General features: G+C 32.2%; 7 protein-coding genes and 1 long non-coding RNA gene across 8 annotated transcripts; 6 read left to right on the top strand and 2 right to left on the bottom strand.

Annotated features, from left to right (window-relative positions):
* The first annotated feature begins 1,753 nt into the window (after positions 1-1,753).
* Positions 1,754-2,685, top strand: LOC119602361 (collagenase-like). Its single transcript, XM_037953825.1, has 2 exons — positions 1,754-1,859; positions 1,921-2,685. Exons 1-2 carry the CDS (start codon positions 1,791-1,793, stop codon positions 2,653-2,655), a joined length of 804 nt encoding a protein of 267 aa, XP_037809753.1. The 5' UTR covers positions 1,754-1,790; the 3' UTR covers positions 2,656-2,685.
* Positions 2,686-3,918: 1,233 nt separating this feature from the next.
* On the top strand, positions 3,919-4,885 carry LOC119602363 (collagenase-like). The gene is made up of 2 exons (XM_037953827.1): positions 3,919-4,016; positions 4,086-4,885. Exons 1-2 carry the CDS (start codon positions 3,948-3,950, stop codon positions 4,818-4,820), a joined length of 804 nt encoding a protein of 267 aa, XP_037809755.1. The 5' UTR covers positions 3,919-3,947; the 3' UTR covers positions 4,821-4,885.
* A 1,905-nt stretch (positions 4,886-6,790) lies between these two features.
* LOC119602366 (transmembrane protease serine 3-like) lies at positions 6,791-7,802 on the top strand. The gene is made up of 2 exons (XM_037953830.1): positions 6,791-6,885; positions 6,945-7,802. Exons 1-2 carry the CDS (start codon positions 6,820-6,822, stop codon positions 7,626-7,628), a joined length of 750 nt encoding a protein of 249 aa, XP_037809758.1. The 5' UTR covers positions 6,791-6,819; the 3' UTR covers positions 7,629-7,802.
* Positions 7,803-8,721: 919 nt separating this feature from the next.
* Positions 8,722-9,640, top strand: LOC119602350 (collagenase-like). Its single transcript, XM_037953813.1, has 2 exons — positions 8,722-8,736; positions 8,988-9,640. The coding sequence occupies exons 1-2, from the start codon at positions 8,722-8,724 to the stop codon at positions 9,477-9,479; spliced, it is 507 nt and encodes a 168-aa protein (XP_037809741.1). The 3' UTR covers positions 9,480-9,640.
* A 700-nt stretch (positions 9,641-10,340) lies between these two features.
* On the bottom strand, positions 10,341-10,831 carry LOC119602383. Its single transcript, XR_005231335.1, has 2 exons — positions 10,544-10,831; positions 10,341-10,483 (listed from the first exon to the last, which is right to left on the bottom strand). It is a non-coding gene; the product is annotated as an uncharacterized LOC119602383 (long non-coding RNA).
* A 170-nt stretch (positions 10,832-11,001) lies between these two features.
* On the top strand, positions 11,002-11,964 carry LOC119602375 (collagenase-like). Its single transcript, XM_037953870.1, has 2 exons — positions 11,002-11,111; positions 11,166-11,964. The coding sequence occupies exons 1-2, from the start codon at positions 11,031-11,033 to the stop codon at positions 11,901-11,903; spliced, it is 819 nt and encodes a 272-aa protein (XP_037809798.1). The 5' UTR covers positions 11,002-11,030; the 3' UTR covers positions 11,904-11,964.
* Positions 11,965-12,427: 463 nt separating this feature from the next.
* Positions 12,428-13,387, top strand: LOC119602367 (collagenase-like). Its single transcript, XM_037953831.1, has 2 exons — positions 12,428-12,563; positions 12,623-13,387. Exons 1-2 carry the CDS (start codon positions 12,444-12,446, stop codon positions 13,358-13,360), a joined length of 858 nt encoding a protein of 285 aa, XP_037809759.1. The 5' UTR covers positions 12,428-12,443; the 3' UTR covers positions 13,361-13,387.
* A 556-nt stretch (positions 13,388-13,943) lies between these two features.
* On the bottom strand, positions 13,944-14,492 carry LOC119602368 (coagulation factor IX-like). Its single transcript, XM_037953832.1, has 2 exons — positions 14,353-14,492; positions 13,944-14,289 (listed from the first exon to the last, which is right to left on the bottom strand). The coding sequence occupies exons 1-2, from the start codon at positions 14,428-14,430 to the stop codon at positions 14,026-14,028; spliced, it is 342 nt and encodes a 113-aa protein (XP_037809760.1). The 5' UTR covers positions 14,431-14,492; the 3' UTR covers positions 13,944-14,025.
* Between the last annotated feature and the right edge of the window lie 921 nt (positions 14,493-15,413).

Raw genomic sequence — 15,413 nt, 5'->3', positions numbered from 1 at the left:
AGACTAGACTATAGACTAGACTATAGACTAGACTATAGACTAGACTATAGACTAGACTATAGACTAGACTACAGACTAGACTATACTCTAGACTAGACTTTAGACAAGACTATAGACTAGACTATAGACTAGACTATAGACTAGACTATAGACTAGACTATAGACTAGACTATAGACTAGACTATAGACTAGACTATAGACTAGACTATAGACTAGACTATAGACTAGACTATAGACTAGACTACAGACTAGACTATACTACTAGACTAGACTATGACTAGACTATAGACTAGACTATAGACTAGACTATAGACTAGACTATAGACTAGACTATAGACTAGACTAGACTATAGACTAGACTATAGACTAGACTATAGACTAGACTATAGACTAGACTATAGACTAGACTATAGACTAGACTATAGACTAGACTATAGACTAGACTATAGACTAGACTATAGACTAGACTATAGACAGATAGACTATAGACTAGACTACAGACTAGACTATAGACTAGAACTATAGACTAGACTATAGACTAGACTATAGACTAGACTATAGACTAGACTATAGACTAGGACGATAGACTAGACTATAGACTAGACTATAGACTAGGACTATAGACTAGACTAGACTATAGACTAGACTAGACTATAGACTAGACTAGACTATAGACTAGACTATAGACTAGACTATAGACTAGACTATAGACTAGACTATAGACTAAACTATAGACTAGACTATAGACTAGACTATAGACTAGACTATAGACTAGACTACAGACTAGACTATAGACTAGACTATAGACTAGACTACGAGACTAGACACTATAGACTAGACTATAGACTAGACTATAGACTAGAATAGACTATAGACTAGACTATAGACTAGACTATAGACTAGACTATAGACTAGACTATAGACTAGACTATAGACTAGACTATAAACTAGACTATAGACTAGACTATAGACTAGACTATAGACTAGACTATAGACTGGACTATAGACTAGACTAGAACTATAGACTAGACTAGACTATAGACTAGACTAGACTATAGACTAGACTAGACTATAGACTAGACTAGACTATAGACTAGACTATAGACTAGACTATAGACTAGACTATAGACTAGACTATAGACTAGACTATAGACTAAACTATAGACTAGACTAAGAACTAGACTATAGACTAGACTATAGACTAGACTACAGACTAGACTATAGACTAGACTATAAACTAGACTATAGACTACACTATAGACTAGACTATAGACAGACTTAGACTATACTAGACTAGACTATAGACTAGACTATAGACTAGACTATAGACTAGACTATAGACTAGACTATAGACTAGACTATAGACTAGACTATAGACTAGACTATAGACTAGACTATAGACTAGACTAGACTAGACTATAGACTACTATAGACTAGACTATAGACTAGACAATGTATACTTTAGAAAGTTCACTTGTTATATCTGTTACATAGGCTGCTTGAGTCTAAAAACTGTGGAAAAAGTTGACTGACGATATTGCACTTTAAAGTTTGCAGGCAAATTTGCTACGAAAATAAAATGGACATTACCATCTTTGTTTCTATATATGATAGTCTGTATATCCTAATAATAATGTTATTCGCCTAGCCAATCAATTTTATGCCGAAAAAATGCCTAACAAATTGATTGGTAAATTAAATTATTAAAATGCTATATAAATATTGAGTATAATAAGTGGAAATTACTTAAAACCAAGCAGAAAGAAATATTCTATTATTAATAGTTTAACATGAAGGCGTTTATATCTAAACTAAACCTTTTATGGATCTTATTACTTAATGTTAAAACCACTGCAGCTGTAAGTTAAAAAAAGAAACGAAATACTTAAACCAATTTAGTTTTAATAAATTATTTTGCAGACAAATGAGCAGAGTGCAGCTATTATTGCTGGTGTTCGAGCTATACCAGGGGAATATCCATGGCATGTGCTTTTAAAAATTACTCCACAAAGTTCAGTATTGTGTGGAGGTTCTGTTATAAGCAATACATGGGTTTTAACAGCTGCTCATTGCCTTACAAACAAGGAATACATGTATATGCAATTTGGAACTGTCGAGCTGTTCTCAAATGCCCTTGGTATGAATTCTTCGCGTTTGTTTCCACATCCAAATCACCGACCACATATTAATGGAAATGATATAGGACTTATTGAGTTACCTACACCATTGACCTATAATGCCTTTATTCAACCCATTCCGTTGGTAACTTCAGCGGAAGCTGCAAGCACTGATTTTATTGGCGTCATATCATTTATAAGCGGTTTTGGTTATTACATCAATAAAGTAAGTAAATCGTCAAAATGGTTATTATGGGGTGCCGAAGAAGTAGTTCGTAATCCTGTGTGTGGTATAATATATGGACCGTTGCCACCTTCACATATGTGTACGGTTGGTTATACAATTGACAGGCAACATCCATGTAAAGGTGACTCAGGTGGTGCTTTAGTTTGGAGAAATCCAAACCGTACGCATAAACAAATTGGCGTATTTTCCTATGGAAGAGCTGAAGATTGTGCGGGCAGACCTTCGGCTTATATGAGAGTTTCTAGTTATTTGGATTTTATTAATAATGTAACGGGTTTAAATTTTGAGTAACGAATAAATTTAAAGTATAAAATAGCGATATATGCACATTAGCGCCATTTGTATGGAGAAAAAAAAATAATGTACTGATGTTCCCATCGAAAGTGAAAACCGGGTTCAATCTAAGATACCAATTCTCAAAATTTTTGTCCTGAGGTCAATATTTGGTTAGCTGGGTCAATGGATAAAAACACTAGACTATAGACTAGACTAGAGTATATACTAGACTTGGCTAGACTATAGAACAGAATATAGATTAAACTATAAAATAGAATATAGAATTGACTGTAGACTAGACTATATACTAAACTATAAACTAGACTATAGACTAGACTATAGAATAGACTACAGAATATACTATAGACTAGACTATAGAGTAGACAATGGACTAGATTATATACTAGACTATAGACTAGACTATGGACTATACTATAAACTAAACTATAGACTGGACTATAGACTAGAATATATACTATAATATAAACTTGAATATAGAATATACTATAGAGTAGACAATAGACTAGACTAGACTATACTATAGACTAGAGTATATTCAAGACTAAGTATATAGACAAGACTATTGACTAGACTTAAAACTCGACTCGAAATAAATAAATAAAAGTAAATAAACTAGACAATAGATTAGACTAGACTGACTGACGAATTAGAGATGCTTACAAATTTCATAAGAAAAAATGGACATTGCCATTTTTGTTTCTATATATATAAAGGGCCCTTCACACGGTCACACTTTACGTTCGACAAGTCTAATGAAAAAGTAAAATGAAATTCCATCCGTATGACAAAAAAGATAATAAAAGTCGTATGATTTATATTTTTTGTGTTTACACGATTGATATAAAACAATAACAAAGTAAGATGGAACAGCTGTTTCACTTTTTTTGTATGTGTTTACATAAAAATACATCCCTGATCTAATGCGACTTGCTTGTTTTTTGAATCATTTCAAAAAATGAAGAGAGCCATACGACTGTCAAATTTTCCATCCGTATTTTCTCTCAATGTGTGATGGTTTCATTACATATTGCGTTTAGACGATCCCATCCGTTCTCTTCTACACAAAATTTTGACAGATCATATTACTTGTGTGCTCGTGTGAAGGGGGCTTAAGTGAGTATAACCAAATAATAATGTTATTCGCCTAGCGAATCAGTTTTATGCCAAAAAATGCCTAACAAATTGATTGATAAATTAAATTATTAAAAATAATTTTAATATTGAATATAATAATTAAAAATTGTTTAAAATAAAACAGAAATAAAAATATTCTATTATTAACTAACATGAAGTCGTTTTTAGCTAAACTAAACATTTTATTGATCTTATTATTTTATGTTAAAACCACCGCAGCTGTAAGTTTTTAAAGAAAAATCGAAATACTTGAACAAATTTAGTTTATACATATATATATCATTTTGCAGGCAACTAAGCAGAGCGAACCTATTTTATCTGGTGTTCGAGCCTCTCCAGGTGAATATCCCTGGCATGTTCTTATAAAAAAAGAATCAGGAGGTTCATTATTAGGCGGAGGTTCTGTTATTAGCAATACATGGGTTTTAACAGCTGCTCATTGTCTTAAAAACAAGCAAACCGTTTTTATGCAATTTGGAACCGTAGAGTTCGATAGCAATGCACTTGGTATGACTTCTACTAGATTGATTATACACCCTCAATTTAATCCAAGATCTTACGTAAATGATGTAGGACTTGTTGAGTTACCCACACCATTAACCTATAATACATTTATTCAACCCATTGCCTTAGTGACATCGTCAGAAGCTGCAAACACTAATTTTACAGGCGTTGTTACATTTCTTAGTGGTTATGGCTATTACGACGATAAAGTTCGTAAATTGTCCCCATGGTTGTTATGGGGTTCCGAGAAAGTTGTATATAATAGTGTTTGTGCGGAAACACTTGGACCAATGGAAGATTCACAGATGTGTACGGTTGGTTACACAATTGATAAGCAAAATCCATGTAAAGGTGACTCTGGTGGTCCTTTAGTTTGGAGAAATCCTTCGCGTAAGCTTAAACAAATAGCTGTGTTTTCTTTTGGAAGATTAAGAAATTGTTTAGATTATCCAGCGGGTTATGTTAGAGTTGCCTCGTTTTTAGATTATATTCGTAATGTAACGGGTGTAACACCTGAATAAGTTATGAGAAGTCGATGTGTTTTAGATACTATCGTGTACTATTTGGAAATAAAAACATAAAACAATTTAAGATTTTCCTAAACATAGGGTAAGAACTCAACTAGAACTGAACTTATCTTGAACTAGAACAGAACTAGAACAGAGCTAGAACAGAACTAGAAAAGAACTGGAATAGAACCAGAACAGAACTAGAACAGAACTAGAACAGAACTGCAACAACCAGAACGGAACTAGAATAGAACTAGAGCAGAACTAGAACTAGAACAGAACAGAACTAGAACAGAACTAGAACAGAACTAGAACAGAACTAGAACAGAACTAGAACAGAACTAGAACAGAACAGAACTAGAACAGAACAGAACTAGAACAGAACTAGAACAGAACTAGAACAGAACTAGAACAGAACTAGAACAGAACTAGAACAGAACTAGAACTGAACTAGAACTGAACTAGAACTGAACTAGAACTAGAACTGAACTAGAACTGAACTAGAAACTAGAACTGAACTAGAACTGAACTAGAACTGAACTAGAACTGAACTAGAACTAAACTAGAACAGAACTAGAACTGAACTAGAACATAACTAGAACTGAACTAGAACTGAACTAGAACAGAAATAGAACAGAACTAGAACTGAACTAGAACTGAACTAGAACTGAACTAGAACTGAACTAGAACTGAACTAGAACTGAACTAGAACTGAACTAGAACTGAACTAGAACTGAACTAGAACTGAACTACAACAACCAGAACAGAACTAGAATAGAACTAGAGCAGAACTAGAACTAGAACAGAACTAGAACAGAACTAGAACAGAACAAGAACAGAACTAGAACAGAACTAGAACAGAACTAGAACAGAACTAGAACAGAACAAGAACAGAACTAGAACAGAACTAGAACAGAACTAGAACAGAACTAGAACAGAACTAGAACAGAACTAGAACAGAACTAGAACAGAACAGAACAGAACTAGAACAGAACTAGAACAGAACGGAACTATAACAGAAAAAAAGTAGAATAGAACCAGAACAACACTTGAACAGAACTAAAACAGAACTACAACAACAAGAACAGAACTAGAATAGAACTAGAACAGAACTAGAACAGAACAGAACTAGAACAGAACTAGAACAGAACTAGAACAGAACTAGAACAGAACTAGAACAGAACTAGAACAGAACTAGAACAGAACTAGAACAGAACTAGAACAGAACTAGAACAGAACAGAACAGAACTAGAACAGAACAGAACTAGAACAGAACAGAACTAGAACAGAACTAGAACAGAACTAGAACAGAACTAGAACAGAACTAGAACTGAACTAGAACTGAACTAGAACTGAACTAGAACTGAACTAGAACTGAACTAGAACTGAACTAGAACTGAACTAGAACTGAACTAGAACTGAACTAGAACTGAACTAGAACTGAACTAGAACTGAACTAGAACTGAACTAGAACTGAACTAGAACTAAACTAGAACAGAACTAGAACTGAACTAGAACATAACTAGAACTGAACTAGAACTGAACTAGAACAGAAATAGAACAGAAATAGAACAGAACTAGAACTGAACTAGAACTGAACTAGAACTGAACTAGAACTGAACTAGAACTGAACTAGAACTGAACTAGAACTGAACTAGAACTGAACTAGAACTGAACTAGAACTGAACTAGAACTGAACTAGAACTGAACTAGAACAGAACTAGAACAGAACAGAACTAGAGCATAACTAGAACTGAACTAGAAACTGAAGTAAAACTGAACTGTCTAATGATAATGAATATACTCCATACTTTAAAAAATTACCGACTGGGGAACCTTAAAATAATATTATTCGCCTAGCAAATCAGTTTTATGCCGAAAAAAATGCCTAACAAATTGATTGATAAGTTGTTAAATTATTAAAGAAAACTAACTATTTAAATATTGATATAGTAAACGAAATTTGTTTAAAACAAAACAAAAGGAAATATTTCATTATTAATAGTTTAACATGAAGCCGTATTTTCCGAAACTGATAATTTTATGGATCTTATTTTATATTAAAGACATGGCAGCTGTAAGTTTTTTGGGGATAAGAAATTAAATGGAAAATTGTTCTAATTAATAGTTTTGAAGTCAGATTCCGAGATCGTAACTATTATTGCTGGTGTTCGAGCAACACCAGGTGAATATCCATGGCATGTGATTTTAAAAAGATTTCGAGAAGATTTATTGTTGTGTGGCGGTTCTGTTATAAGCAGTACATGGGTTTTAACAGTTGCTCATTGCATTGTAGACCTGGAATCTGTTTTTTTGCAATTTGGAACTGTAGAGATCTTCTCCAATGCCCCTGGTATGACTTCTATGAGATTGATTATACATCCAACATATAATCCATATTATCCACCTCAAAGTGATGATGTAGGACTTATTGAGTTACCTACACCATTGACCTTTAATACTTTTATTCAACCCATTCCTTTGGTAAATACAGAAGAAGCTGCAATCAACGATTTTATTGGCGCTATATCATTTATGAGTGGTTATGGTTTTTACAACGATAAAACTCGACGATATTCACCATGGCTATTATGGGGTGCTGAGGAAGTCGTCAATAATAGTGTTTGTGCAGCCAGATATGGACAACCAAAAGATTCACAGATGTGTACGATTGGTTATACGGCTGACAGACAGCATCCATGTAATGGCGATTCTGGTGGAGCTTTAGTTTGGAGAAATAGTATGCGTACGCTTAAACAAATTGGCATATATTCTTATGGAGGTTTTTTGAATGTTCAAAATTCCCTTCAGCTTATATGAGAGTTTCTTCGTATTTAGATTATATTAGTAATATAACGGGTTTAAATTTTGATTAATAAATATAAAGTTGAAGATGGCGTAATACATGTTGGTCCATTGTATTTTATAAAATTCAATGTACTAAATCTTATAGATAAGTAGATTTATATAGAATTTTGTTTGAATATTTTTAAGTGGGACCCAGGTCTCATAAGAATTTCTCGATCCTTATAGTGACAATGTAACTTATTCATCAAATTCTATAACAATGTTGATATTAATGTCATTATAATGGGAATCAGAGGGTCTTACATAAATAAAATAAAATCCGAAAATTATTTAATTTTTCAAATATTACTAATATGTTCTGAAACACATCAAATTCATTTAATTTAAAAATTTTCTACTGAATCAAAATTTCAACCGTTATATTATGCATATAATCTAAAAAACGAAGAAACTCTATTCTAATCCGAAGGGTGGGTATTCAGAACAACCTATTAATTTTCCAAAAGAAAATAAATGGAAATTTGTTTAAGCGTATCCATTTGATTTTTCCACACTAAAGCAACACCAGAGTCACCTTTGCACGGATGCTGCGTGTCCGTTGTATTAAAGGTCAATGCTGTAGGTAGCTCAATAAGTCCCACATCATTTTCATAAGTTGCTGGATTGTATGATGGATGTGTATTCTACTATAGACTATAGTATACATAATCTATAGACCAGACTATAGTCTAGTCTATAGACCAGACTATAGTCTAGTCTATAGACCAGACTATAGTCTAGTCTATAGACCAGACTATAGTCTAGTCTATAGACCAGACTATAGTCTAGTCTATAGACCAGACTATAGTCTAGTCTATAGTCCAGACTATAGTCTAGTCTATAGTCCAGACTATAGTCTAGTCTATAGTCCAGATTATAGTCTAGTTTATTGTCCAGACTAAACTCTCGTCTATAGTCTAGACTATAGTCTAGTTTATAGTCCAGACTAAAGTCTAGTCTATAGTCCAGAATATTCTCCAATCTATAGTCCAGAATATTGTCTACTCTATAATCCAGACTATATTCTGGTCTCCTAAGACGCACTTTGCAATTTGAGGCAGTTGCTATGCAAATCAAAGCAGTAAAAAATGCAGAACGAATTGATTAATATCTGAAGTTATGGTAAAAATTTGTTTAAATATTAAGGAAGAAACTATATTTAATGAAACCTTAATAAGAGACTAAAGTTATTCAATATGAAAACCTTTTACGCTAAACTGGCCATGTTATGAATTATATATTGGCTAAATCTACTTCCTATTCTAACCGCAGCTAAGGTACTAATTTAAGATATATTAAGAAATTTTGTAAAAAATATTATGTCTTCTACAGTCTCATAAACAGAATGAACCCATTGTATCGGGCACACAAGCTGCCTTAGGACAATTTCCCTGGCACGTTTTATTGAAAAAAGATAAAAATGACGATGTGTGGTGTGGTGGTTCTATTATTACCAACAAATGGGTTTTAACTGCAGCCCATTGTCTTTATGGCCAACGTTCTATATTTATGGCATTTGGAACCATAGAGCAGAAAAATAGTGAAATTAGTATGACCTCTAACAAATTTGTTATATATCCAGCATATGATGACAACAATGTTTTCGATGACATTGGACTTATTGCTTTACCTAACCCCTTAAACTTTACTCCCAACATACAAGCCATTGACTTGGTAACAGCAGCAGAAGCTGCGAAACACAATTTTTGGGTGCTGAAGCTACCATTTGTGGTTTTGGTCGAACCACTGATAATGTGGATAAAAGTTCTGAATGGTTATTATGGACTTCGGTGGAAATTGTTAATAATACAATTTGTGAAGTGATTTATGATGAACCGGTAGAGGATACAGTTATCTGCGCAAAAGGTTATAAAGATACCAAGCAGTCCTCCCTGTGATGGTGATTCAGGTGGTGCTTTAGTTTGGAAGAATGAAGCGAAAAAGTTTGTACAAATTGGGGGTATATTCATTTTCAAAGGAAGACGCTTGTTCAAAGTTTCCTTCGGGTTATACTAGAGTTTCTTCCTATTTAGATTATATCAAAAAAGATTATTAAATAATCTGCAAATTCAGATTACAAAAATAAAATTTGAATGTACCTGATAGTTGTTGTCAAATAGGTAAAGTCTATCTTTCTATCTATCTATCTATCTATCTATCTATCTATCTATCTATCTCTATCTATCTATCTATCTATCTATCTATCTATCTATCTATCTATCTATCTATCTATCTATCTATCTATCTATGTATCTATCTATCTATCTATCTATCTATCTATCTATCTATCTATCTATCTATCTATCTATCTATCTATCTATCTATCTATCTATCTATCTATCTATCTATCTATCTATCTATCTATCTATCTATCTATCTATCTATCTATCTATCTATCTATCTATCTATCTATCTATCTATCTATTATCTACTATCTATCTATCTACAATCTATATATCTTTCAAATAAAAAAAGGAAATATCGCATCTATCTATCTATCTATCTATCTATCTATCTATCTATCTATCTATCTATCTATCTATCTATCTATCTATCTATCTATCTATCTATCTATCTATCTATCTATCTATCTATCTATCTATCTTTCTATCTATCTATCTATCTATCTATCTATCTATCTATCTATCTATCTATATATATATCTTTCAAATGAAAAAAATAATATAAGGAAATATCGTATTGTTTTAATAAAATAACAAAAAACTAGTAATAGTTTAACAAGCAGTTATTTATCTCTAAACTGATCATTTTATGAATCTTCTTTAAGCTTAAGTTACTACATGTTCAAACCTCTTCGGCAGTAAGTTCTGAAAGTATAAAAAATTTAGCAAATTTAGTTCTAATGAATTGTCACGTACCTATTATACCTGTTACTAGGGCCGCACTAGGTGAATATCCCTGGCATGTTATTTAAAAAGAAACATTTTTGTGTCGGTTCTATTATTAGCAATACTTTGCTGAAACCACATATTAGACAATTTTCGAAAATTTAATTTAAGTCTCAAAATAAAATTATTGAATAAATTTTTGCTCAATTTTGACTTGTTGGCGGAACACGCTTTGAGGAAGAATTTCATTCAATTAGTTGACAGCTTCGGAAAGTGATTTGAAAGTATAGAGAGGCAGACAGCGTTAAATTGGTAACTGTTGACTAAACAAGTTTGGTTTGTACTTTATAGAAACTTTACTATAATAATATAGTAGTTTTCTTATAATTGAAATTGTTAACGATTTGAATCAAACTAAAAAGGCATAACGAATTGAAGTTAAAGAAAAAATTTGTTTAAATAAGCAAGATAATAAGAAAAAATATTTCAAATTATCCCAAACAAGTCTAGCTGATATTTCTATAAGATGATAACTTTTTGCTATAAACTGGCCACATTATGGTTTCTATTTAGGCTAAATCTACTACAGGTTTATATTTCGGCAACGGTAAGTTTTTAAATGGTCTAGGTGGGCTATTTATAACAATGTTTTATGTTTTAGTCTAATTCCCAAAGTGCAGCCATTATATCTGGTACGAAGGCCGAACTCGGTCAATTTCCCTGGTATGTGCTTTTAAAGAGAAATAAAAAAGATAAACTATTGTGTGGTGCCTCTCTTATATCCAATAAATGGGTGTTAACCTGTGCTCATTGTATTGACGATGAGGTTTCCGTTGTATTGGTATTTGGTACTATAAAACGGACCAATATGGAGGTTTTTATGACTTCTAAGAAATTTTTTATACATCCAGCATATGATGACGAATATCTATTTAATGACATTGGTCTAATTGAGTTACATACACCAGTGACCTTTAACGATAACATAAAAGCTATTGAATTGATATCACCCGCAGATGCTGCAAAAAATCAATTACTGGGCGCTGAAGCGATTATTGCCGGTTATGGACAGACTACAGATAATATACGTAAATATTCCCTTTGGTTGCTATATGCTTCTGTAGCAGTTGTCAATAAGACAATTTGTGAAGAAGCTTACGAAGAACAAATAGAGGATTCAGTTATTTGTACAAAAGCTTCTAATAATTCGAAGGAATCTGCATGCGATGGTGATTCGGGAGGTCCGTTAGTTTGGAAGAATGCAGCGAATAAGTTTGTACAAATCGGTATAAGTTCTTTTTCGATGGTAAACGAATGTTCGAAATTTCCTTCGGGTTATACTAGAGTTTCTTCGTATTATGATTATATACATAATATAACGGGTTTAAATTTTAATTGATATTAGAATAACTTTTAAAGATTTAAAGCTGAAATAAAAACTTTGTATATAATCATATGGAAAGGGCAGCAAAAGTCATTTAATTTATTTATTTATAATTTTAAACTAGCGCTGGATGTGTATACCTAAACTAATTGAAACAGTCTATTAAAATGGTAATCTATAAAAGGCCTTGATACACAGAGGGAAAAAGAAATATACACACCTGGTATCAAGTAGACACCAATGAGTTTATAATTTTTCAATAAAATCCTTTGTCAAATATATACATACGTACGACAACACTATGTCGCAACGTTGTCAACATTGTAACAATTCTTTTCAGATTTTAAAGCATTTCTGTTTTTTAAAGCCGTTAGGGGGTGTTGTTCAAGGTTACGGTCATAGTTAAAATAATCAGTACTATTTATGCGAAAATAATCGTCTTGAGTTCCTTAACGAATTGCTTAATGAAAGAAATTATTGCAAATTATTTTTGTTTTAAAATTCAATATAATAAAAAGTAACACTTTAAAATAAAACAGAAGAAAACTGGGAAAAATGGACCCATTATTTAGCGAAATATTAATACAAAAGCGGTTCTCTAATATGAAAACTTTTCTTGCTAAATTAAGCATTTTATGGATCGTATGCACTCTGAATGTTCAAATCCAAGCAGAGGTAAATTTTGCGAGAAAGACCCTAGAAAACCCATTAAATTGGAATTATAAAATTTACAGCCGTCATCCCAAAATGAAGCCATTGTATCTGGTTGGCAGGCGGCAGAAGGACAATTTCCCTGGCACGTTATTTTAAGAAGAGATGCCGGAGATCAGTTGTTGTGTGGCGCCTCACTTATATCCGATAAATGGGTTTTAACCTGTGCTCATTGTCTGGAAGAAGAGGATTCAGTTTTAGTAGTATTTGGTAGCATTCAACTAAGCAATAGTGATGTTAATATGACCTCCACGAAATTGTATATATATCCGCATTACGATGAAGAAAACCTTATAAATGATATGGGCCTCGTTGAGCTACCCACACCAGTGACCTTTAGCAACAATATACAAGCTATTACATTGGTAACAGCAGAGGAGGAAGCATTAAAAAATCATTTTATAGGTGCTAAAGCTATTATAAGTGGTTTTGGCTGGATATCAGATATGGCGAATATGAATAACGAATGGTTATTATGGACTTCGGTGGATGTTATTGATAATTCAATATGTGCTCATGTTTACAATGAAGAAATAGAGGATTCAATTATATGCGCACAAGGCCCAAATGGTACTTATCAGTCACCCTGTGATGGCGACTCTGGTGGTGCTTTAGTTTGGAAGAATGAAGCTAATAACTTTGTACAAATTGGTATATATTCTTTTTCGAAGAAAAATAATTGTTCACGATTTCCTTCGGGTTATACTAGAGTTTCTTCGTATTTAGATTATATTCACAATATAACTGGTTTAAATTTGTAATAATAAAACAAAAAGAATTCCTAAATCCTTAAAAGTATCATAATGTCGTTATTAATGTGATAACTCCGATGCCCAGTGTGAGTTTTGCCAGAGGATCTTCAATAAATTACAACCTTTTTATACTGTTTAATTTTCTGAATGGCAAAACGAATAATAATTTGCTTTAATTTTATTTTATAATACTGTACACATTTCAATTTAATCAAAATTTAAACCCGTTATATTAGAAATAAAATGTAAAAACGAAGAAACTCTAGTATAACCTGAAGGATGATCTGAACATTTAACTTTAACAGCAGTAACAATACCTATTTGTTTTTGCTGACGCATTTCATTTCTCCAGACTAATGCACCACCAGAGTCACCTTTGCAGGGATGCTGTTTCTCGGGTGTAAACCCAGTCGAACATATTTCTGAATCTAGCACTGGTCCAAAGATCCTATCACAAATACTATTATCGATAATTTCTTCAGCACCCCATAACAACCATGGCGAAATTTCATGCATTTCATCCGTGTAATAACCGAAACCACTAACATATGTGACAACGCCAATGAAATTAGTTTGATCAGCTTCCGCCTTAGTTATCAATGGAATGGGTTTAATGTAAACATTATACTCTAATGGTAAATTTAGCTCAATTAGTCCTATATCAAATGCTAAAGTTACGGGATTGAAATAAGGATGTGGATACAATTTTTAGAAGTCCTATTAATGGCAGCGCTCAACAGCCTTATGGTTCCAAACAGCATATAAATGGGGTCACGGCATTCAATGCAGTGAGCAGCTGTTAAAATCCATTTATTGTTTATAATAGAACCGCCACACAATAAAAGATCTGATGGATTTTTTTTTATAACAACTTGCCAGGGATATTCACCTAGTGCAGCTCGAGTACCACGTATAATTGCTGCGCTTTGAGGAATTGACTGCAATTATATTGTGTTGCATAACAAAATTTATTTAACATTTGTTTTTCTTTTAAAACTTACTGCATTGGTTAGAAAATATAGTAACATTAACTTATATAAAATATATAAATTTATCAGTTTAGAGCAAATGTACTTCATGTTAAAATATTACCAGGTTTTTTGCTATTCCATTAAATGGACTAATGCGATATTTCCTTCTGATTTGTGCAAATAAAATACATTTTTATATATGGCATATTTAAATAGTTTTTTTCGTAATTAAATTAATTAATCAATTTGTAAGGCATTTCACAGCTTAAACTGATTTGCTAGGGGAATCAGTTTATTTTTCGATTCTACAGACATTCATGTTATCTATATAGTCATCACTAGATAGATAGATAGATAGATAGATAGATAGATAGATAGATAGATAGATAGATAGATCGATAGATAGATAGATAGATAGATAGATAGATAGATAGATAGATAGATAGATAGATAGATAGATAGATAGATAGATAGATAGATAGATAGATAGATAGATAGATAGATAGATAGATAGATAGATAGATAGATAGATAGATAGATAGATAGATAGATAGATAGATAGATAGATAGATAGATAGATAGATAGATAGATAGATAGATAGATAGATAGATAGATAGATAGATAGATAGATAGACAGATATACAGATAGATAGATAGATAGATAGATAGATAGATAGATAGATAGATAGATAGATAGATAGATAGATAGATAGATAGATAGATAGATAGATATAGATAGGTAGATAGATAGATAGATAGATAGATAGATAGATAGATAGATAGATAGATAGATAGATAGATAGATAGATAGATAGATAGATAGATAGATAGATAGATAGATAGATAGAGAGATATATAGATATAGGAAAGATAAATAGATTTATAAAAGCTTAATGGCATTTCTGCGACATGGCGAATGGAGTATGCCAGTCACCTAGGTATCCATACATTGCGCTGATATTGTAGTATCATCCCGATAAAACCTGACAAGCTTTGTAACCGTTTAGTTGGCAATACCGACAAGGAAGTAAAATACCTTAAATTGATTTTATTATACAAATAAATACTTATAACTTCTACAATAAATTCA

The sequence above is a fragment of the Lucilia sericata genome, unplaced genomic scaffold, assembly GCF_015586225.1.
Source record: "Lucilia sericata isolate MDLA Ls3-8-SP2 unplaced genomic scaffold, ASM1558622v1 Contig000224F_arrow, whole genome shotgun sequence".
In the NCBI taxonomy this organism is placed as follows: domain Eukaryota; kingdom Metazoa; phylum Arthropoda; class Insecta; order Diptera; family Calliphoridae; genus Lucilia; species Lucilia sericata.
This window is presented reverse-complemented; position numbering and strand designations above follow the sequence as displayed.

Coding starts and splice junctions, on each gene's coding strand:
- LOC119602361 (XM_037953825.1), top strand. CDS start 1,791: ATGAAGGCGTTTATATCTAAACTAAACCTTTTATGGATCTTATTACTT. Junction 1,860..1,920: donor ATGTTAAAACCACTGCAGCT/GTAAGTTAAAAA, acceptor ATTATTTTGCAG/ACAAATGAGCAGAGTGCAGC.
- LOC119602375 (XM_037953870.1), top strand. CDS start 11,031: ATGATAACTTTTTGCTATAAACTGGCCACATTATGGTTTCTATTTAGG. Junction 11,112..11,165: donor AGGTTTATATTTCGGCAACG/GTAAGTTTTTAA, acceptor TTTATGTTTTAG/TCTAATTCCCAAAGTGCAGC.
- LOC119602366 (XM_037953830.1), top strand. CDS start 6,820: ATGAAGCCGTATTTTCCGAAACTGATAATTTTATGGATCTTATTTTAT. Junction 6,886..6,944: donor ATATTAAAGACATGGCAGCT/GTAAGTTTTTTG, acceptor ATAGTTTTGAAG/TCAGATTCCGAGATCGTAAC.
- LOC119602363 (XM_037953827.1), top strand. CDS start 3,948: ATGAAGTCGTTTTTAGCTAAACTAAACATTTTATTGATCTTATTATTT. Junction 4,017..4,085: donor ATGTTAAAACCACCGCAGCT/GTAAGTTTTTAA, acceptor ATCATTTTGCAG/GCAACTAAGCAGAGCGAACC.
- LOC119602367 (XM_037953831.1), top strand. CDS start 12,444: ATGGACCCATTATTTAGCGAAATATTAATACAAAAGCGGTTCTCTAAT. Junction 12,564..12,622: donor ATGTTCAAATCCAAGCAGAG/GTAAATTTTGCG, acceptor TAAAATTTACAG/CCGTCATCCCAAAATGAAGC.
- LOC119602368 (XM_037953832.1), bottom strand. CDS start 14,430: ATGAAGTACATTTGCTCTAAACTGATAAATTTATATATTTTATATAAG. Junction 14,290..14,352: donor TATATTTTCTAACCAATGCA/GTAAGTTTTAAA, acceptor ATATAATTGCAG/TCAATTCCTCAAAGCGCAGC.